Source organism: Haematobia irritans, chromosome 2 (genome assembly GCF_050003625.1).
Source record: "Haematobia irritans isolate KBUSLIRL chromosome 2, ASM5000362v1, whole genome shotgun sequence".
NCBI classification, from domain to species: Eukaryota; Metazoa; Arthropoda; class Insecta; order Diptera; family Muscidae; genus Haematobia; species Haematobia irritans.
The window spans coordinates 119,177,837-119,199,389 of record NC_134398.1 but is presented as its reverse complement, the minus strand read 5'-3'; the positions used below and the strand labels follow the sequence as shown (position 1 = coordinate 119,199,389).

The window sequence follows — 21,553 nt, the reverse complement described above, 5'->3', positions numbered from 1 at the left end:
TTCGGTTTTTGTTTATTTTTACGAATGCTTTGTTATCAGTGAATAAAATTTTCTTGTTCAGTAGTAAATTCTTATACCCAGCGAAGAAAACAATATTAGTAAAATTCCATGCCTTATTCTAGTTAATGAACTATTCCTAACTGCTTTCAGTTTAGGATTAATTTACTGCAACAAGTAAATTTTATTATTTCACACAAAAATTTAACTGAATGTAAATAAAATGGCTAAACTAAATTGATCAAAACTTTTTTTCCTTTAGTTTCGAAGACACTTTTTTCTGGGTGTAGGAATGACCGAGCCCCTAGAGTTGGTGGGAACGTCTGGACCAAATTGGACCAGCAGATGATCGTGTGTGTAGAGCATTTTCGAAGCAAGACCAATTTCCTTTAAAACAAAGAAAAAAAAATTTGATTTAGAGATATATTCTTTAAATTATGTGCAATATTGAATCTTTGGGACAAAGATAAAAATTGAGGCTAAGAGTTTTTTTTTTTTTGAGAATTTGCATCATTGTTTTAAAATCTTTTTGAAATTAAGAAAACATTTTTATTTTAAAGTATCCGTTATAATTTGGATTTTTAAACTGGCATTTATTTTTTACTTGAATACTTTTTTGATATAAGGTGGGTATTAAATTCGAGTTTCAATCAAAAATAAATCTGTAAAAGCAGAATAACATAATAACATTATGGATATTTTAGCGCGATAATGCCTTAATACCAGTTAATATCACAAAAAGAGAAAGAAAATCCGATAAATGAGATCTGTATTTTAATTTGAAATATTTAGGGCCTAGTGGCTCTAAATAGTTTTTTCTAAATATTTTTTTATTTTCAAGAAACCCCAGCTTTAGCTTGGAATCAATACCAAAATCTTTGGATCCACGAAAACTTTTTTTGAATGTATGTAAATACCAATTTTTTAATGTTCTGAAATATAGAGAATTATTTTTACCCATCAAAGATATCTTCCTTATGTTTTGTGTATTCCAAAAAGAAAGACTAACAATTATTCTAATCACATTGATTATCACTCCAGATATTCAGTATTGTTTAGACTGCATTAAAAATTGATAATGTGCTGTCAGTTACTTTTCGAAATACATTGTGATCGGTCACTTAAAGCCATTTATTGGAAATATGAAAATATACTATTCCATGCATTCAATTTTGGTGGTGCTATTAGCTGCAATTCTAACAAAATGTTCGCATGAGTTTGTAATGTTCTAAAAATATTAATAGAATCAGTGTTGCCAATTTGGTGCTTTTAGCACCAAATTTAGTGCTTTTTGATTTCTAAAAAGCACCAAATTGCCTTTTTGGTGCCTTTTCAAAAAAAGCACCAACTTGGTGCTTTCTGGCATTTTCATTTAGTGCTTTTGGTGCTTTTTTTATTTTGAACAGTATTAAGTTTATTTGATACAAAAATTTTGATTTGGTAAAGATGTCATTAAAAACGTTTGTATTAAATTCACAAAAGCACGCACAACTGAAATAAGACTCCTTCCATATATTAATATAGACTCCTTCCATATATTAATATTTTGAAAGGTGAAAAACATCACTGATCAAAATGAATTGGACGAAAGCATTAAAACTGATCAAAGTGTATACTTGAATAGCGGTTCATAATGGTGAGTACTAAGTTCGAGTTTTGCCGCTAAAGTGAAAACTATATCAGTAAAAAAGGCATAAAATTATGCATATTTGCTGCAAATTTTATTATAACTTGATGGGGAATAGCCAAAAGCAAATGTTCACAAAGTTTGTATTCCTTAAAATGAATTATTAAAGAAATTGTAATTGTCAAAAAAATGACTATTTTAGCAGCTAAACTCGATGTTAATACCACCCTTAACTTCTTAAAATTCAATTCACAAGAGTTCTATAATAGGTACATCTGCGGAAGTTTTTTTATACCCACCACCATAGGATGGGGGGTATATTAACTTTGTCATTCCGTTTGTAACACATCGAAATATTGCTCTAAGACCCCATAAAGTATATATATTCTGGGTCGTGGTGAAATTCTGAGTCGATCTGAGCATGTCCGTCCGTCCGTCCGTCCGTCTGTTGAAATCACGCTAACTTCCGAACGAAACAAGCTATCGGCTTGAAACTTGGCACAAGTAGTTGTTATTGATGTAGGTCGGATGGTATTGCAAATGGGCCATATCGGTCCACTTTTACGTATAGCCCCCATATAAACGGACCCCAAAATTTGGCTTGCGAGGCCTCTAAGAGAAGCAAATTTCATCCGATCCGGCTGAAATTTGGTACATGGTGTTAGTATATGGTCTCTAACAACCATGCAAAAATTGGTCCACATCAGTCCATAATTATATATAGCCCCCATATAAACCGATCCCCCGATTTGGCTTGCGAGGCCCCTAAGAGAAGCAAATTTCATCCGATCTGGCTGAAATTTGGTACATGGTGTTAGTATATGGTCTCTAACAACCATGCAAAAAGTGGTCCACATCGGTCCATAATTATATATAGCCCCCATATAAACCGATCCCCCGATTTGGCTTGAGAGGCCTCTAAGAGAAGCAAATTTCATCCGATCCGGCTGAAATTTGGTACATGGTGTTAGTATATGGTCTCTAACAACCATGCAAAAATTGGTCCACATCGGTCCATAATTATATATAGCCCCCATATAAACCGATCTCCCGATTTGGCTTGCGAGGCCTCTAAGAGAAGCAAATTTCATCCGATCCGGCTGAAATTTGCTACATGGTGTTAGTATATGGTCTCTAACAACCATGCAAAAATTGGTCGACATCGGTCCATAATTATATATAGCCCCTATATAAACCGATCCCCCGATTTGGCTTGCGAGGCCGCTAAGAGAAGCAAATTTCATCCGATCCGGCTGAAATTTTGTACGTGATGTTAGTATATGGTCTTTAGCAACCATGCAAAAATTGGTCGATATCGGTCCATAATTATATATAGGCCCCATATAAACCGATCCCCAGATTTGACCTCCAGAGCCCCTTGGAAGAGCAAAATTCTTGCCATTCGTTGAAATTTGGTACGTGATGTTAGTATATGGTATCCAACAACCATGCAGGAATTGGTTCCTATCAGTCCGTAATTATATATAGCTCCCATATAAACCGATCCCCAGATTTGACCTCCGGTGCCTTTTGGAGAAGCAAAATTCATCCGATCTGCTTGAAATTTGGTACGTGGTGGTAGTATATGATATTTAAAAACCATGCCAAAAGTGGTCCATATCAGTCCATAATCGTACATAGCCCCATATAAACCGATCCCGAGATTTGGTTTTGGAACCTCTTGGAGGAGCAAATTTCATCCGAGTGAGTTGAAATTTGGTACATTGTGCTAGTATATGGTCGTTAACAACCATGCCTAACTAGGTCCATATCGGTCTGTAGTTATATATGGCCCTCAGATAAATCGATCCCCAATCACACAAAAATTGGTCCATATCAAGTTCATAATTGTATATAGCCCCCATATAAGCGACCCCCATATTTCAATTCTGGCTCTCTACGTACAAAAAGTCCATATCGATTCGTAATTATTTGTAGACTTAACTATACATAACTTTTTTGTCTAATATATACCATGTATGGACTAAATCACAGTCTTTCGTAGAAGTTTCTACGCAATCCATGGTGGTGGGTACATAAGATTCGGCCTGGCCGAACTTGCGGCCGTATGTACTTGTTTTTTTTTTTTTTTTTTTTTTTAGTACAGCATTTAATTTTCGATTTTGTGGTGGAAGGTGGTATGTTAGAATTTATAATATATTTTTGGTGCTTTTTGGCCTTGGGGAGTTGGCAACACTGAATAGAATTTCAACCCTGTGAAAATCGCAAACACACCCAGAGAAGGAATATGATCACCTCAAATGTTATTTTCTCGAAAATTATGTATCTGATTTCGGCACCCGTGTATATGTTTGCCGAGAAAATAACATTTTGCGACAAAAATGTTCCATGCTCACAGTCCGCAAATAAAATTTTGCTATTGAAACATGTTTGAGGTGATCATATTCCTTCTCTGGGTGCATCCACGATGAAATTTCACTGCGATCAAATTGATCTTCTGAATATAAAAACGATATTTATCAAAACTATTCGCAAAGAAACGTTGTTTTTACTATTTAAAAAAAGACAAAACTATTGTGATCTTGAAGATAAGGAGGTCAATCTTTAATTATGCCGACTCCATAAGTGTACTTAAATTAAATTTTGTTTTTTGTAGGAGATGAAGTTCGATTATAAATTTGTCGAAAGTTCGAATTTGTCTACCATCGAAACTTCATTTCTACATGAACATTTGTTTAATGGAATGTAGCCTATTTCGTAACCATAACACACCAGTATTTCAAATTTGTAAATTACTAAAAAATTTAACATTCGTGAAAAAGCTCTTAGTCGAGAATTGTATATTCTACATTTGCATGCGTTATATCTTAAAATCTGTTTACTAAATATCTTTAAATATACCTTGATTTTAATACGAGTATCTCCTTGGTATCAAATATAAACGCAAACATTTAGTACCAAGACCATTTGTTCACAACTAACTTTTGGATTTCTTTTCCAGACCCTACTAATGCCATAATTTGCTACAAATGTGATTCAATATCTATGGAATTATGTGCAACAACATTAGATAATGCTAATTTACCATACGAGGACTGTCCGTCATCGTCATTGCAGTGCACACAGTCCATAGGTAAGTAATTAATTATATGGAAGCAAGTGCATATTTGATATGTTTATTACTGAGAAAACATGAGTCACAAAAATAATATTTTTGTTGGTTTGCCTGAGCAAAAATACACTTAAGAACATAATCACACTCATGTGTTGATTTCAATCAGTTTCATCAGGTAAATTATGCAGAAAATTCTACACTCAAAAAACTTTGTAATTTATCACAGCAAAAGAGTTTGCTAAAATAGCACTTTTTGTCTACTGAAAAAGGAAAATCAGTAAAAGTTGTTTCAACAAACATCCCTCATTTGAAACAACAAACGTTTTTCTCTGCGAGAATAACAAACAAACATCACTCCTGAAAATTAGTTCATGATTATACTGGAAGATGTTCGAGTACATTTCTGATTCAATAACAAATTACATAGTACACTTAATGAGATATGTAATTTCTTTGGACTCTGGCACAAGAGATTTAGGGATCTAGGACAAGTATTTCTGCTAGTCACACTTTCACCCAGACCACAGTTATTGTGCACGGCCACATAGAAATTTAGTGTTTAAAAATCTTATGGCCGTTTACTGAACACCCCTCATTCTGAAGGTGTGTGTGTGTGTGTAGAATGTTGCTCCTGTTTTGATTTTGGAATTCACTCTTCAGTTGTCAAAATGCCGTCCAAGCAAGAAGAGCAGCGTATCAAAATTTTGATCGCGCATCGCGAAAATCCGAGCTACTCGCACGCAAAGCTGGCAAAACCGCTAAAAGTTACCAAGTCAACCGTTACAAATGTAATTAAAGTGTTTGGGGAACGTTTGTCGACAGCCAGGAAGTCTGGATCGGGGGGAAATCGAAAACCGGAAGCCGCTGAGACGACAAAGAGAGTTGCCGGTAGTTTCAAGCGAAACCCTAACCTCTCTCTCCGAGATGCCGCAAATAAGCTGGGTGTATCGTCTACAACCGTGCATCGACCCAAAAAACGAGCCGGACTATCGACTTACAAGAAGGTAGTGACTCCAAATCGCGATGATAAACAAAATACGACAGCCAAAGCGCGATCCCGGAGGCTGTACACGACGATGCTGACGAATTTTGACTGCGTGGTAATGGACGACTAAACCTACGTCAAAGCCGACTACAAGCAGCTTCCGGGACGGGAGTTTTATACGGCAAAAGGAAGGGGAAAGGTAGCAGATATTTTCAAGCACATGAAACTGTCAAAGTTCGCAAAGAAATATCTGGTTTGGCAAGCCATCTGTACCTGTGGCTTGAAAAGCAGCATTTTCATAGCTTCCGGGACTGTCAACCAAGAAATTTACGTGAAAGAGTGTTTGAATAAACATCTGCTGCCTTTCCTGAAGAAACACGGTTGTTCCGTACTGTTTTGGCCGGATTTGTCATCTTGCCATTACGGTAAAAAGGCCATGGAGTGGTACGCCGCCAACAACGTGCAGGTGGTTCCAAGGACAAGAACCCTCCCAACACGCCAGAGCTCCGTCCAATTGAGAAATACTGGGCTATTGTCAAGCGGAACCTAAAGAAGACCAAAAAACTGCTAAGGACGAGCAGCAGTTCAAGGCAAACTGGCTTTCTGCGGCGAGGAAGGTGGACAAGGTGGCTGTACAAAATCTGATGGCAGGTGTCAAGCGTGAGGCCCGGCAATTCGGATTTGGAAAAGCGAAAGCCTTAATGAATATTTTTCCTGAATTTTATACTAATTGAACTTGAAAAAGAAATTTAATTTGATTTTTTAAATAAACGATTTCACCGATTTACACGCGTTTTCCTTGACCAAATTTTGACCGTATCACCCTTCATCAGTTATTCCGAACGACAGTGCTCGTGTCGAACATATCCCATATATTGTGTACATATAAGTTAAGTCCGAAGGCATAATCGATACTGCTGCATGTTTATGGGATCGATAACATATTTACCGATTATTTAAGGTATAATTACATATCATGCGTTCAATGCGTCCGATGATTGAAGAGTTGAAATTTCTCTTTGGAATCAAAAGCTCGAATAGTCTGCCGCAAACAGAAAAAAATCAACCCTTCCATCAACGCACGGATTGACGCATGGTGTGTAATTCAACCTTTAGTCATCGCCGACAAGTCGTATCGATCCGACACACTGTAAGATTCTTTACAAACACCGACATTCCGTCCGGAATAACTGATAGTCTGTAAAGCGCATTAGCAAAAATTGCGCTTATTGTTGGTGTTTGCTATTATTGCTTTTTTTAAATGAGAGTAGTATTGAACATATATTTAACAACGACTGTAATATTATTATCGTGAGTTACGTCATTTCGATGCGTTATGCACCTTGCAAACTATCAGTTATTCCGGACGACAGTGCTCGTGTCGAACATATTCCATATATTGGACACATTATAAGTTAACTCCGAAGGCATAATCGATATTGCTGCATGTTTATGGGATCGATAACACATTTACCGATTATTTAGTCATCGTCGACAAGTCGTATCGATTCGACACACTGTAAGATTCTTTACAAACACCGACATTCAGTCCGGAATAACTGATAGTCTGTAAAGCGCATTAGTGGCTTCTGATGGCGAGTATTCGTGAGAAATATTTTCCACGCGTTAGTGTGTATCTTTAAAAGTTGTTCGTACGTGGGAACGAATTTTCATTACGTGACTATGCGTTAGTCTTACTAAAAAATCGTGTGTCATTAAAAATCCGTCGTGAGTATTGTAAAAATTGATGGTTTATATAAAAAGGTTAAAAATCTCTTCTTTATTTTAAAGTAATTCGAAAACAACTGACATGAAAATCTTTAATGTGTCATTTTGAATAATGAAAGCATAGATAGGTTGACTACAAAATTATATTTCAAACAAAGTGTTTTCATAAGCAAGTTATTATTGAACTCTACATTCTCCCACTTCAATTTTGTTCCCTACGAATTTTCTTCATAATTCTTTCTGAGCGCCTTGGAGTGAACTCTTGCTTTCTTTTCTCATTTCGGAAATTTCTGTATTCTGCTTGACGTTCAAGTAATACTTGTGGTGCTGTAGTAACGTTATTATGAGTTGGGTTAATAGTTGCATTTTGTACGCAAGAATGTAATCCTTGTGAATTAAAAGACAATCTGGACGTCGTAGGATTCCCTACACCTTGTTCTTCTGCAGCCTGTCCATTTTGTACTTCCCGAAAATTACTAGGGTTTAGATTTTCAACTGGAAATAATATATCAATCTCATCGTTTTTGTTTGAATTGGATACAGACTGGCTTGAGTTTTGTACCCCATCTCTTGATTCAAGCCTAAGTTTTATTTGATTTTGGTGTCTTTTCATGACACCATTCATCGTATTTACTAGGTACATGTAATTTCCTACGAGCTTTTTTATTTCTCCCGATATCCAACCTTTCTTACCAGAATAATTTCTGATGTATACATTTTGCCCAATGCAAAATTTCGATATACAATTTTGAGACTTGTGTTTGACTGGAAACATTGCTGTTAGAATAGTACGCGGTTGACGACCATGCAACAGTTCGCTGGGGGACTTTCCACTGAGTGGATTTGGTGTAGCTCTATAGGTGGTCAAATATTTATACAGAGCTTGTTCTTGATTGGGATGTTCCTGGCATATTTTATTAAAATTTGATTTGAATGTGCGAACAAATCTTTCTGCCAACCCATTGGATGCAGGGTGGAAAGGAGCCGTCGTTAAGTGTTCTATTGCATTTATTTGACAAAAACGCTTAAATTCAGCAGAAGTGAATTGAGTTCCATTATCACTTACTATCGTCTGTGGAAGACCTTCAATGCAGAATATATTTTGTAATGCTGTTATAGTTGATAGAGCAGTTAAGGTTGATACTGGTCGAACAAATGGAAATTTTGAATATGAATCCACTACTATGAGCCACATTTTCCCCAAAAAGGGACCTGCAAAATCTACATGAATTCTTTCCCAAGGATGCTTAGCTTCTGGCCAATTGGAAAACTCTTGCTGAGGATTTACTCCATTTTCTTGACAAATCTTACACGTTTTTACCAAATTCTCAATATCTTCATCAATTTTTGGAAACCATATATATCTTCGAGCAAGCTGTTTCATTCTACTAGCACCCCAATGTCCCTCATGTAATGTGCTTAAAACTTGAGATCTTATTTTACTTGGTATTATCACCCGAGAATGCTCATTATGTAGAAGTAACACACCATGTTTTAATGAAATAGAATTTTTTCTTGCGAAATAGGGTTGTAATACCCCGCTACACTCATTTTTAGAAGGCCAGCCTTTTAAAACATAATCTGCCACAATAGCTAAAGTTTCATCATCCTTTGTATGTGTGGCTACTATAAAGGCATCAATGGGACTTTCTTCCAAAACGGCATTATACACGTTTTCAATACATGATGTTTCGGATTCATAAGTATCAAACTCATTATCTGCTCCTATTGGTAGTCTTGATAAGGCATCGGCATTGGCATGATGAGAAGTTGATTTATATTTTATAGAGTAATCATATGCTTGTAATGTTATAGCCCAACGTTGCAGACGATGTAATGTCATTGTAGGCAGTTTTTTAAAAGGATGAAAAAGCGTTGTAAGTGCTTGGTGGTCAGTAACTAACTCGAAATGTCTGCCATAGATATATTGATGAAATTTTTGCACTCCAAATATTATGGCAAGAGCTTCTTTTTCCACCTGTGAATAGTTTACTTGCGCCGAATTTAGAGTCTTTGAGGCAAAGCATATGGGCTTTTCAGAGCCATCAGGATATTTGTGTGACAACACTGCTCCAATTCCATGACTGGAGGCATCTGTAGCCAGAATTATGGGAAATTTATCGTCGTAATGCACTAGTTTGGCTATTTTTAAAATGTCTTGTTTTAGTGTTTTAAAAGCTAATTCCTGCGTTTTTCCCCAATGAAATTTCACATTTGATTTACGTAGATGATTCAATGGTGCAGCTGTTTTGGAAAAATTTGGTATGAACTTATTATAGTAGTTTATTTTGCCAATAAAAGCTTCGAGCTCCCTAATATCACCTGGTCTCGGCATTTTTGTTATTGCTTCCAAACGCTTTTCAGATGGTTTTATACCATCACTGTCAATGATATGTCCTACATATTCTACAGACGATTTTGCAAATTCGCATTTATGTGCTTTACATTTGAATCCATGATATTCCAGTTTTTGTAAAAGATGTTTTAAGTTTGTTCTATGTTCTTCATTTGTACGACCCGTTACGATAATGTCATCTAAATACACTGCACAGCTATTTACACCAGAAACAATATCTTCCATCAGTCTTTGAAATATAGCAGGTGCACTAGCTATTCCAAAAGGCATCCGTTTATACCTAAACAATCCGAAAGGGGTATTTATAACCATAAACTTTTTTGATGAATCTGACAATTCGACCTGTAAATATGCGTCACTGAGGTCTATTTTGGAGAAATATTGTCCCCCTTGCAGTTTGTGAAATAAATCCTCAATTCGAGGAATAGGAAAACGTTCAATTTCAATTTGTGGATTCAACGTAGTTTTAAAATCTGCGCAGATGCGAATGGAATCATCTGGTTTTCTTACGAGTACTACTGGTGATGCCCATTCACTAGAATTTACTGGTTCAATAACATCGATGGATATAAGTCTCTCAATTTCACTGCGGAACTTTTCGTTCAAAGCAAATGGTACGTTATAGGGCTTCAAGAACTTTGGAACTGCGTTCGATTTTAAATTAATTTTTGCTTTAATTGATGTACAGTGGCCTAAACCTGGCGCAAAAAGTTTGTCGAATTCATTCCTTATTTCAGTAATCTTTGACTCTAGCTCTTCATGTTGTCCATTTGAAACTTGCATGCAATTTTCAGTGGTAATTATTTTACAAGGAGATTTGATTTCAAAATTGAAACTTTTAAACCAATCGTATCCAAAAATACTAGTAGGGTTTTCGATGTTCACAACATACAGCTCTAACGTTTTACGCTCAGAACCTATCTCGACCTCAACACTTATCTTACCCCTAAGTGGTAATGGATTTCCCCCGTATGCTTTCAATATGCTTTTACTGGAAGTGCATTGGGGTGAGTGAAGTCGTCTGTACACTTCCAACCCAATCAAGTTAGGAACAAGAAGCACCGGTATCAATCTGAAAAATGCAAAATTCTTTGTTTACCTTAAGTTCGATCATTATCTTCCCAGACGGATTATCTATATGGTGAATATCTGTCGGGTCACACTCTTCGATATTACTTATGCAAAGTTCCTCAATGCTCTCGGTATTACTCATAGGTTCATCAGTGGGATTATCCATTATTTGACGTACATTTTGTTGTCTATTTATAGCATTTTTCTGCAGCCTAGATGATTGTGATTTACATACTTTTGAAATATGGCCCAATTTTGAACAAATATGGCATTTAGTTTTATTTTTGAAATGATAGCAATTATTTCTCTGATGGTCCTTGCCACACCCAGGACATGATTGAGACATGTCTACTGAATATTTTTTTTCAGCTCGATTTTGTTGATATGACAAACGATGAATTGATTGGAAATCATTTACTCCTGTGGCAGAGTTTTCAATATCACTGCATGCATTTTTGGTAGCTTCGTATATCGAACATATTTCTAAAACTTCATCCAACGTCGGATTTGACTTTTGTAGGCATGTGCTTCGAATTCTTTCATGGGGCGTGTACAGGACAATCATATCCCTTATTTGACTATCCACATATGACTCTTTGCACTGTCCATTCCCACACACAAATTGGCATTCACTTGCAATTCCTCTCAACTCTGATACCCACTCGATATAAGTTTGATTTGGTTTCATCCTCGTTTGATTATAGAATTTGAATCTGGCAGCTAAAATATGCTGCTTCTTCACAAAATGGTTGTCCAATGAAGATAAAATCTCATTATAAGATTTGTCGTCGACTTTACCACCAAATATTTTCTGTAACAATTCTAAAATATCGCTACCAACCCAACTGAGGAGACATGAGCGTTTTGTAGCTTCATCCGATATTGAGTTTGCTTTGAAGTGATGTTCTAGTTGAAAACTGTAATTTGTCCACCTATCCAATTGCGGATTGAATTTCCCAAACATGGTTATTGCCGGTGTATTGCTGTTTTTAGTTATTACTCCTTCTAAAATTGCTTTGTTTTGCGCTAAAATTTGTGTAACAAATTGTTGATTAGCTTCCTGCATGTGGGAAAACATTTGCGAAAGCACGTTCACGTCCATTGTGGCGGTGTTCTTTCCTTATCTCGTCGCCAAATGTAAAAATTGATGGTTTATATAAAAAGGTTAAAAATCTCTTCTTTATTTTAAAGTAATTCGAAAACAACTGACATGAAAATCTTTAATGTGTCATTTTGAATAATGAAAGCATAGATAGGTTGACTACAAAATTATATTTCAAACAAAGTGTTTTCATAAGCAAGTTATTATTGAACTCTACAAGTATGAATAAAATATTACTCACCTACATGGCCCTCATACAAAACTGCAAGTACTTCCGGCATAACCCTGCCAGCATTTCATTGTTCCATTTCATCCTCATCGCTACCACAGACTCGTAAGTGACACTGCAACAATCGCCAACTGTGATAGTATTTTGCCATCACTATTGTTACAAGAGCCATTTTATATTTTGTGAAACACCAAGCGCAACTGGCTTATTATAATTTATTTCAATGAAAACGAAAATAAAGTGCGGAAAACATAGTTATTACGCTTAAAATTGTGAAAAGTAAATTGGTGAACAATTTTTGACTTTCCAAATGGAATAAAGTGATAGTTTTTCAAATATTTTTCCAGACACGCTGCCTCCATTGGGAATAAAAGTAATGGCTGATAGACGCTACAACATTTAACTTACAACTTGTAACTCAACATCAATCTCTTATTAATGCATAAAAATGTGTTAAATGTGATGTGATAGCCGTATAAATGTTATATTTATGAGAATTTATAAATGTTTCATAAAATTAATAAACATTTAAACAATCGTGTTTTACTTGACCACAATGATTCTTTTACAACTATCTTAAAATGCACTTTGTCTGATTGTTTGAAGGGGCTCTTATTGGCGTCCTTCTAAATGTATCCAGAAGGGCTCCTAATAATTGCACTCATGCGATACTTTTTTGTAGTAACTTGGCGTGGTACAGCTTCTCAATAGTGACGGCGCTTTTCCGAGGAGTTTTGGATATCGTATATGACTGTTTTCGACGTAGTGGGGATTCTCTGAAGCGCCCCCAAATTCCAAAAATGTTGGCAGGGAAAGAACGGAAATGTTATTTCATGTTTAGAGAACAACAGTGTTGTATTTGTTGATGTGACAGTAGTTCTTTCAATTTTCATAGCAAACCATTTCAAAAATTTATATTGTATTTCTTTCAGTTGACTCGATTACATATCGCGGATGTGCCAGTACCACTCCCACAATTGGAGCAACATACAGCTCTAAATGCAATACGAATCTTTGCAATGGTGGGGTATATCCACCAGGAAGATTGAAGTGTTATCAGTGCAGCGATCAAGAATGTGCTTCGGTTCCTCAAGGAAAACCTCATCCCTGTCGAAATCATCACGAAGAAGATGAATGCTATTTGGACATTCGTTCGCCGAACGAAGTTTATCGAGGATGTACTTCCGACACGAATCATACAATAGCAAAATCATCCATCTATTGCGATTATAATGGATGCAATAATGAATCCGCTATAGGTAAACTCAAATGTGCATATTGCGATTCTGAATTGAGTCTCGGATGCAAAAGAGACCTAATGACGCCATCAAATATCACTCAGTTTGAAACTTGTGAAATGGACATGTCGCTCAATGGACCAAACACATGTTTTATATATAGAAATATTGACCATGTAGTTCGTGGATGTTCCGATAGGCATATGAGCAACGAAATCGCGGAAAACATGGACCGTGTAGTTACTTGTAAGAATAAAGACTTTTGTAATTCTGGGAACATGCATCAACAGCAATGTGTGGAATGCAGTTCAGAACTGGGGAATGATAATTGTCGTTTTCTTCCATCCGATGTGAGTAAGTCTACTTGTGGATCAGCCGAAGCATCATCTTGCTATGCCCAGGAATTTGCTAACTGGCATGTGGAACGAGGGTGTAATCGGCCACCCATTAGAAATGATGTAAATCGTATATACATATGCGATTCCGGTAACGACTGTAACGTCATACCTTTCACCCGCTGTTATAAATGCTCCACTGAAATTGATAAGTACTGTGACACATGGGAACAACCAGGTTTCTTGCAGATTGAAGAATGTCAAACACCAGGTGCAAATTGTTTGGTTGCCAAATTTGAGAACGGGTACACTAAAAGGGGTTGTGAAAGTGACAATTTCAATTGCACCCTCAGTTCCATTGTTGATTGTCAACTATGTCAAGGGAGTTTCTGTAATCGTGATAGTTATGCTAAGGCTCGTTTGCGCTGCTACCAGTGCGGATTTGAAGAAGACGATTGCAGAAACGCGTTAGCTCAAGATCCAATGCCATGTCCCCAAAGTGAGTTGGAACCAAATGATATTGACAAGCAGGAGTGCTTCGAATATTTCAATTTCGCATTGGGCCATGAAGTCCGAGGATGTGCCTCTAACGCCACCGAGTTCTACAAATGTATGCTGCAATCAGAATCCAGTTGTCAATTATGCTCCACAGATGGTTGCAATCAGCACAAGCAAAGTCAGAAATAGTTTTGAATATTCAGATATCTAAATAAAATTCTTCAGTTTAATAGAGGGTACTTAGATCGTGATTCACACCTTTAACTGGTGAGGTGAAAATTTTTTGCATACTTGTGACGAGGGGTAAATTTGACCCCTATTTTATAAAATATTTCTTGTTTATAATGTAATAATGTTTATCATTATTACATGTTTTGATTAGAACACATTATATTTATAAAAAATAAAACAATATTTCACAATATTATATGTACTTTCCAAAATTGAGAGGTACTTCATTTCGCAAGTCTTATTCTTATATCAAAAAAACACTTGGTGAGGGGGTAAATTTTACTATTTTAAGAAACGAAGAGTTTTTGAATAGATGATTGGACCATTTCCACCATGTTATGTTAGGTTTTGCAAAGAAAGTCCTGTGTGGATTGGTATTTTGTACTGGCGATTTTGGTTTCCACCGGTGAAGCACGAAATTAATACCGGACTTTAAGGTTGAAAAACTGAAAGTGCGATATAGGGTTAAAGGTACTGCTTATCTTTGCAAACACTGACACTTCATTAAAAAAATAACAGAGAAGGAAAGACAGTGACACGGTTAAAAAGATAAAAAAATTGTTTTTATAAAAGTGACACGTCCAGTCGCGTTTTGGCAACGATATAAATCTTTCAAACGTGCTCATAAAAGCTTGGCACAAAGATCACGTTTTCGCACTCCATACAACTTTCATACGGATTAACTGCAAAATCTTTGTTTTGTGCTTTTTAGAAGTGATGCAACTCTGAAATTTTCGCAAGGAAAACTGCAGGCATTTTATATCGGACAAATCAGTCAACAACCCTGAGGTTGGTACCAGAGAATGAAGCCGCCGAGTCGCGCCGCCGATTTTAGCCGTCGCCGACCCGTTTTTAGCAGTCGACGCCGCCGCCGAATATGTCGACTCATCTCGACTCAAATTTAGCCGCCAATTTATCTAAAACATTGATTTATATCAAAAAAATTAATAATATTTGTTATAGTTTTTGCCAAAATTTTGAACTTTCCACCTTCAATCAATTCGTATCAAGTTGCTATAATAGTTTTACAAAAATTTAGCTCAAAAAATTTTAATGAAATGTAAATTTGATTGTACGATTGGTTGTACAACTAATCTCATTACAATTCGGAAAACTTCAAATTGATTTTATAATAGATAATTTTGCGCCGCCGAATAGACAATTTTTTATCGGCTTAGCCGTCAAGCCGCCGCCGCCGGAGGGAAAAATTTAGTATCAGCCGCCGCCGACAAAAATGGGTCGGCTTCATTCTCTGGTTGGTACCCCATACACTGTGATAACGCTGATATTTGTTTTTCGCAGAAACAGGGCTGCCAATAAAATTTAAAGAAAAATCGTCACTTTTTTTCGATAAAAATCATCATAATCGGCATTTGCATTATAAAAGTCAAAAAATCAAAAATGTTAATAATATTAAAATTAAACACTTTTTTGGGTAAACACAAGACAAAAACAAACAAAAAATTAACCCTGCCAGCAATTCAAACTTCCATTTCATCCTCATCGCTACCACAGACTCGTAAGTGACACTGCAACAATAGCCAACTGTGATGGGGGAAACGTATGAAAAAGTATTAAATGTATATGAAAGTATTTTGCCATCACTATTGTTACAAGAGCCATTTTATATTTTGTGAAATACCAAGCGCAACTAGCTGCTTATAATTTATTTAAATAAAATCGATAATGAAGTGCTGAAACATAGTTCCCTGCCAGCATTTCAAAGTTCCATTTCATCCTCATCACTACCACAGACTCGTAAATGTCCCACAACCATTTATTTAAATAAAAACGAAAATAAAGTTCTGAAAACATAGATATTACGCTTCAAATTGTGAAAGGTATATGGTGAACAATTTTCGACTTTCCAAATAGAATAAAGTGATCGTTTTTCAAATATTTTTCCAGGCACGCTGTCTCCATCGAAAATAAACAAACTGGCTGATAGACGCTGCAATATGTAACTTGCTACTTAAAACTCAACATCATTCTTTTATTAATGAGATAAACCGAAAAATGTTATATTTATAAGAAATTATAAATGTTTAATCAAATCAATAAACATCTACACAATCGTGTTTTACTTGACCACAATGATTCTTCTACAATTACCTTAAAATGCACTTTTTGTGATAGTTTGCAGGGGTTCTTATTGGCGTCCTTCGAAATTGATCTAAATAGGCACCTAATAATTGCACTGATGAGAAACTTTTTCGTAGTAACTTGGCGTGGTACAACTTCTCAATAGTGACGGCGCTTTTCCGACGAGTTTTTGATGTCGTATATGATTGTTTTCGACGTAGTGGGGATTCTCAGAAGCGCCCCCAAATTCAAAAAATGTTGGCAGGGTTATTTCACTTAAAATTGTGAAAGGTATATTGGTAAACAATTTTTGACTTTCCAAATGGAATAAAGTGATAGTTTTTCAGATATTTTTCCAGACACGCTGCCTCCATTGAGAATAAAAACACTGGCTGATAGACGCTGCAACATACAACTTGCTACTTGTAACTCAACATCATTCTTTTATTGATGCAAAAAATTATTTTAAATGTGATGTGATAGTCGTATAAATGTTATATTTATGAGAATTTATAAATATTTAATCAAATTAATAAACATCTGAACAATCGTGTTTTACTTGAGCACAATGATTTTTTTTACAACTATCTTAAAATGAACTTTTTCTGATAGTTTGAAGGGGCTCTTATTGGGGTCGTTCTAAATTTATTAAAAAAGGCACCTAATAATTGCACTCATGCGATACTTTTCTGTAGTAACTTGGTTTGTTACAACTTCTCAATAGTGACGGCGCTTTTCCGACGAGTTTTGGATGTCATATACGATTTTTTTCGACGTGGTGGGGATTCTTAAAAGCGCCGTCATATTCAAAATGTTGGCAGATTTTGTATAACAATAACATAAAATTCGTTTTCTAAAACAAACAAAACAAAATATTTCGTAATTTTTGTATAAAAACACAATTTTTTCCAAAATATTGTTATTAATTCAATAACATTTCTATTTAAAAATAAAATATTGCGAAACTCAAGAAAAAGTCCCTTGTTTTCCAAAGCAGGTGATTTTTTATGATGTATCCGATAGATGTGTGAATTTCATCATAATTAGTAAAAGTTTCTATTGCGAGTAAATCATTTTGGTATTAAAACAAATTGAGTTATTATAATTACAATATTGGGTCATGTTTTAAGGCCGGTACTCTGTTCGGTTTTCGCGTTGAAACTCCATACAAAATTAAAAAATGCGAAAAACTAGCGAAATTTTTCCATTTGTGGTACTTTGTTTTTTCGAGTTGAAAAACTGACGTTTATAGCATGGCGCCATTTGCAATGTGAATTTAGAAATAATTTATTTATTAAAACTATTTGTGTGGGTTTATAACACAAACACGGATTATATTTTTGTTCCGAAACTATACAAAGGATCAAAGGAGTAGCAGATCAATTGCCCAAGGAAAATAAAATGTTTATTTTCTAATAACAAGCAGCAACCACCAACGTAATTCAATATCGCTCCCTGTAAAATAGCGCTCCAAGTTACCTAAATAAACACCGCTTTCTATGTGCGAAATAATGGTTTCTATAAAAGTTTTTCGCAAGAATGAACATAGTACCGGCCTTTAGACAGAATATTCCTTATAATAAATTACTTTCCAGCTATCATCTAATTTTAGTTTAGCTGATTAAAAATTTTTACGTTTGCTGTGGAGTGTGGAGGAATCATGATTATTTGTACGAATTGACAAAACTCGCAAAGCCAAAGTTGTCCACGTTTTATTTCCGATTTTTTTTTTTGTAAAAAATTTTCAAATTTATTTTAATATTTTCAAAAACTTCTTCAAAATGTAAAAAGTTTAAATCCCTAAACTATGTGTCTAAAGCTGAGTACTGTGTTCAGTTTTCAAGCTGAAAACCAGCTTGTTTTCACGGTTACTTTTTTTAATTAACTAATTTAATTATTTGCAATCAATTCCTTGGATTTTTTTCCATCCATTATTGGGCAAGACTCGATCAAAATATAATCGTCTTCATAAATATATTTGTACTTTGTTTTGGTGAAAAAACCGAACATAGTACTCACCTTAAAGAACGAAGCTAATATTCAAGTTGTTCATTTTTTGAGTAAAAAATCGTCAAAATGCCGACAAATCGGCAAATTTGACAGCCCTGAGTACAGGCCTTTAAAAAATATTTGAAGTATTGGCAACACGATTTGCATTCGACTTTATTTAAAAGCGTTCCCGTTAATCGACAGAACAACGTCGTTATATATTTACTCCGACTTTGAAGCCTTTTTTCATAATAAATTGTAATAAAAGCGCTCCAATCATACAACTTACACCCACCCCAACACGTCTTACATTAGACAATCATAGGCCCTAGGCGTCGATGATCTTCCTTTGGTCAGACGTATTCGTGATGCGGTGAGGGGGACGATGGAACGCTTTTGAATTAGGATATTATTTGAAGAATTTTTTAGAATTTGTTCATTCGCGAAGAAGGTTCAACATTCATTCAGGATTGGAAAGATTAAATACTAAGTTTATCCAGAATGACTAATACGATTGTAAACAAATTTCTTCTAGTTGCCGGTTTTGCCAGTCTCTTACATGCCGCATACTCAGCTGCACATTGTAAGTCATCATTTATTCATATTTTGGCAAATGGTTCAATATTCCCTTAATTAACTTCAATTCTTTCCAGATCGCACATATTTACGTTTAATCGAACAGGAATTCACAAAATTGCCTTTAGATGTAAGTGTTCCATTCTTTTAGTTTCCTCAGTTAATTTCCAAATTTATTGTTCTCATAGATAGTGGTGCAGATAGTGGTGAGCTTGATATTGGTAATTTATAATGTTATACAAATCGTGGGTAACTTTAAGGAGATACGAGCCACAGTTGATATGCAAGCCAAATCTTGGGATACTCTAGGCAATTTCCCGTCGTTCTATTCATTCAATCATCGCGGCCGTGCCCTGTCAGCAACATACGTCCCAGAAGAAGAATCTTTCGAGGGTAGTAGTAAATCCAAGTTGGATCTCAACTCATAAAAGTTTTCGGAAAAGCCTACATATCTGGTACAAGGATTATAGTTAATTTTAGATAATGTATTAATTTGAAGCATCAGTCTGCAATATGTTCACGCATTCTTTATTTATTCATTAAATACAAGATTGTCATACATTTTACACATATTGACTTATTTTTACTTATGGGTATTTATTAACCCTTATATTATGTTAGGGTCATTTGGTGACCCACGTCGCATTTTTCATCAGCGCATTTCTTACTGTTGGAATATAATTAAAAGTTCTTACTACTCAGCAAGAATTCAGACATTTCAACAATTCATGCACCGACTAACATGTTGGCTGATAAGTCCCCGGTCTAACAAAGAAAAACATATTTTTTGTCAAAATTCGTTATTATTCAACATAGTTCCCTTCAAGAGCTATACAACGATTATAACGACCTTCCAATTTTTTGATACCATTTTGGTAGTACTCCTTCGGTTTTGCCTCGAAATAGGCCTCAGTTTCGGCGATCACCTCAAACAAATTTTTTCCCTGCGAGCATTCTTTTGAGGTCTGAGAACAAGAAAAAGTCGCTGGGGGCCAGATCTGGAGAATACGGTGGGTGGGGAAGCAATTCGAAGCCCAATTCATGAATTTTTGTCATCGTTCTCAATGACTTGTAGCACGGTGCGTTGTCTTGGTGGAACAATACTTTTTTCTTCTTCATATGGGGCCGTTTTGCCGCGATTTCGACCTTCAAACGCTCCAATAACGCCATATAATAGTCACTGTTGATGGTTTTTCCCTTCTCAAGATAATCGATAAAAATTATTCCATGCGCATCCCAAAAAACAGAGGCCATTACTTTGCCAGCGGACTTTTGAGTCTTTCCACGCTTCGGAGACGGTTCACCGGTCGCTGTCCACTCAGCCGACTGTCGATTGGACTCAGGAGTGTAGTGATGGAGCCATGTTTCATCCATTGTCACATATCGACGGAAAAACTCGGGTGTATTAGGAGTTAACAGCTGCAAACACCGCTCAGAATCATCAACACGTTGTTGTTTTTGGTCAAATGTGAGCTCGCGCGGATTGTGGATTTTTTTGATGTTTTCGTCGGTAACCACCTCTTTCGGGCGTTCACTGCGTCCACCGTCCTCCGTGCTCATTTCCACGCTTGAATTTTGCATACCAATCAATTATTGTTGATTTCCCTGGGGCAGAGTCCGGAAACTCATTATCAAGCCAAGTTTTTGCTTCCACCGTATTTTTCCCCTTCAGAAAACAGTATTTTATCAAAACACAAAATTCCTTTTTTCCATTTTATTCACAATAACAAAAGTTGCTTCACAAAAGACGGTCTATCTCACAAACTAATTGACTTACAGACGCCAAATTTTGACACGAATCATTTGAAGGTTGGTACTATATAAAAATAATATGCATTTAATACTAGCGACGACATCTATGTGTCAGACCGGGGACTTATCAGCCAACCTGTTAGTAAGAACTTTTATTTATATTCCAAAAGTAAGAAATGCGCTGATGAAAAATACGATGTGGGTCATCAAATGACCCTAACATAATATAAGGGTTAATTAGTATTTTATTATTGTTATTTGAGAAGTTCTTCATGCGAAACAATATCATCACCAATGTCATTAGACCTTCAAAATCTTTAAAATCATGAGTATAAAAAAAGTAGATTTGATTGAGTAAATCAGGGCTGTTCGTTACCTCTGAGATCAGGTATTGCTTTTATTGCCAATATAACATGCACACAATTTGACAACTTTTAAATGCATTTTGAATTGAAATGCGGCTGTTGATTGAAATTCACCAAATACGACTAATCCGCTTTTGATGTTGACCAAAATCATCTAATCGTTTCTTTTATAATAAATCCTACGATTAAAAATGATGTCTTAAGTTTTACCTTATTCGCTTCTACTTGCATGGAATTTCATTTGATTTGCTGAGTACATAACTCATTAAAAAGTCGAAAATTCGAAAATAATCGAAAATCGATATTTTCAAATGTT

General features: G+C 35.7%; 3 protein-coding genes across 6 annotated transcripts in view; 2 read left to right on the top strand and 1 right to left on the bottom strand.

The window, feature by feature from the left end:
* The window catches only part of LOC142226103 (uncharacterized), a 73,634-nt gene extending 58,485 nt beyond the window's left edge, over positions 1-15,149 (bottom strand). Inside the window, exon 1 of one of the 4 annotated variants that reach the window (XM_075295982.1) lies at positions 14,972-15,149. In XM_075295982.1, the coding sequence (XP_075152097.1) occupies positions 14,972-14,978 (7 nt within the window). In that variant the 5' untranslated portion in view covers positions 14,979-15,149. Of the gene's footprint in view, positions 1-12,183; positions 12,315-14,500; positions 14,547-14,676; positions 14,948-14,971 lie in introns of those variants that run through there. The other 3 variants (XM_075295981.1, XM_075295980.1, XM_075295979.1) reach the window with 3 other exon arrangements.
* LOC142226102 (uncharacterized) lies at positions 1,080-14,669 on the top strand. Its single transcript, XM_075295977.1, has 3 exons — positions 1,080-1,203; positions 4,587-4,718; positions 13,104-14,669. The coding sequence occupies exons 1-3, from the start codon at positions 1,140-1,142 to the stop codon at positions 14,429-14,431; spliced, it is 1,524 nt and encodes a 507-aa protein (XP_075152092.1). The 5' UTR covers positions 1,080-1,139; the 3' UTR covers positions 14,432-14,669.
* A 3,665-nt stretch (positions 15,150-18,814) lies between the features above and the next one.
* Positions 18,815-19,686, top strand: EMC5 (ER membrane protein complex subunit 5). The gene is made up of 3 exons (XM_075295976.1): positions 18,815-19,127; positions 19,198-19,250; positions 19,309-19,686. Exons 1-3 carry the CDS (start codon positions 19,046-19,048, stop codon positions 19,546-19,548), a joined length of 375 nt encoding a protein of 124 aa, XP_075152091.1. The 5' UTR covers positions 18,815-19,045; the 3' UTR covers positions 19,549-19,686.
* The last annotated feature ends 1,867 nt before the right edge of the window (positions 19,687-21,553 follow it).

What these genes read in the sequence shown, in the direction of transcription:
- EMC5 (XM_075295976.1), top strand. Translation starts at nt 19,046, where the DNA reads ATGACTAATACGATTGTAAACAAATTTCTTCTAGTTGCCGGTTTTGCC. An exon ending in CGCATACTCAGCTGCACATT is followed by an intron (nt 19,128 to 19,197) that starts GTAAGTCATCAT and finishes AATTCTTTCCAG; the next exon opens with ATCGCACATATTTACGTTTA. An exon ending in TCACAAAATTGCCTTTAGAT is followed by an intron (nt 19,251 to 19,308) that starts GTAAGTGTTCCA and finishes TTGTTCTCATAG; the next exon opens with ATAGTGGTGCAGATAGTGGT.
- LOC142226102 (XM_075295977.1), top strand. Translation starts at nt 1,140, where the DNA reads ATGAAAATATACTATTCCATGCATTCAATTTTGGTGGTGCTATTAGCT. An exon ending in AGCTGCAATTCTAACAAAAT is followed by an intron (nt 1,204 to 4,586) that starts GTTCGCATGAGT and finishes TTTCTTTTCCAG; the next exon opens with ACCCTACTAATGCCATAATT. An exon ending in GCAGTGCACACAGTCCATAG is followed by an intron (nt 4,719 to 13,103) that starts GTAAGTAATTAA and finishes TATTTCTTTCAG; the next exon opens with TTGACTCGATTACATATCGC.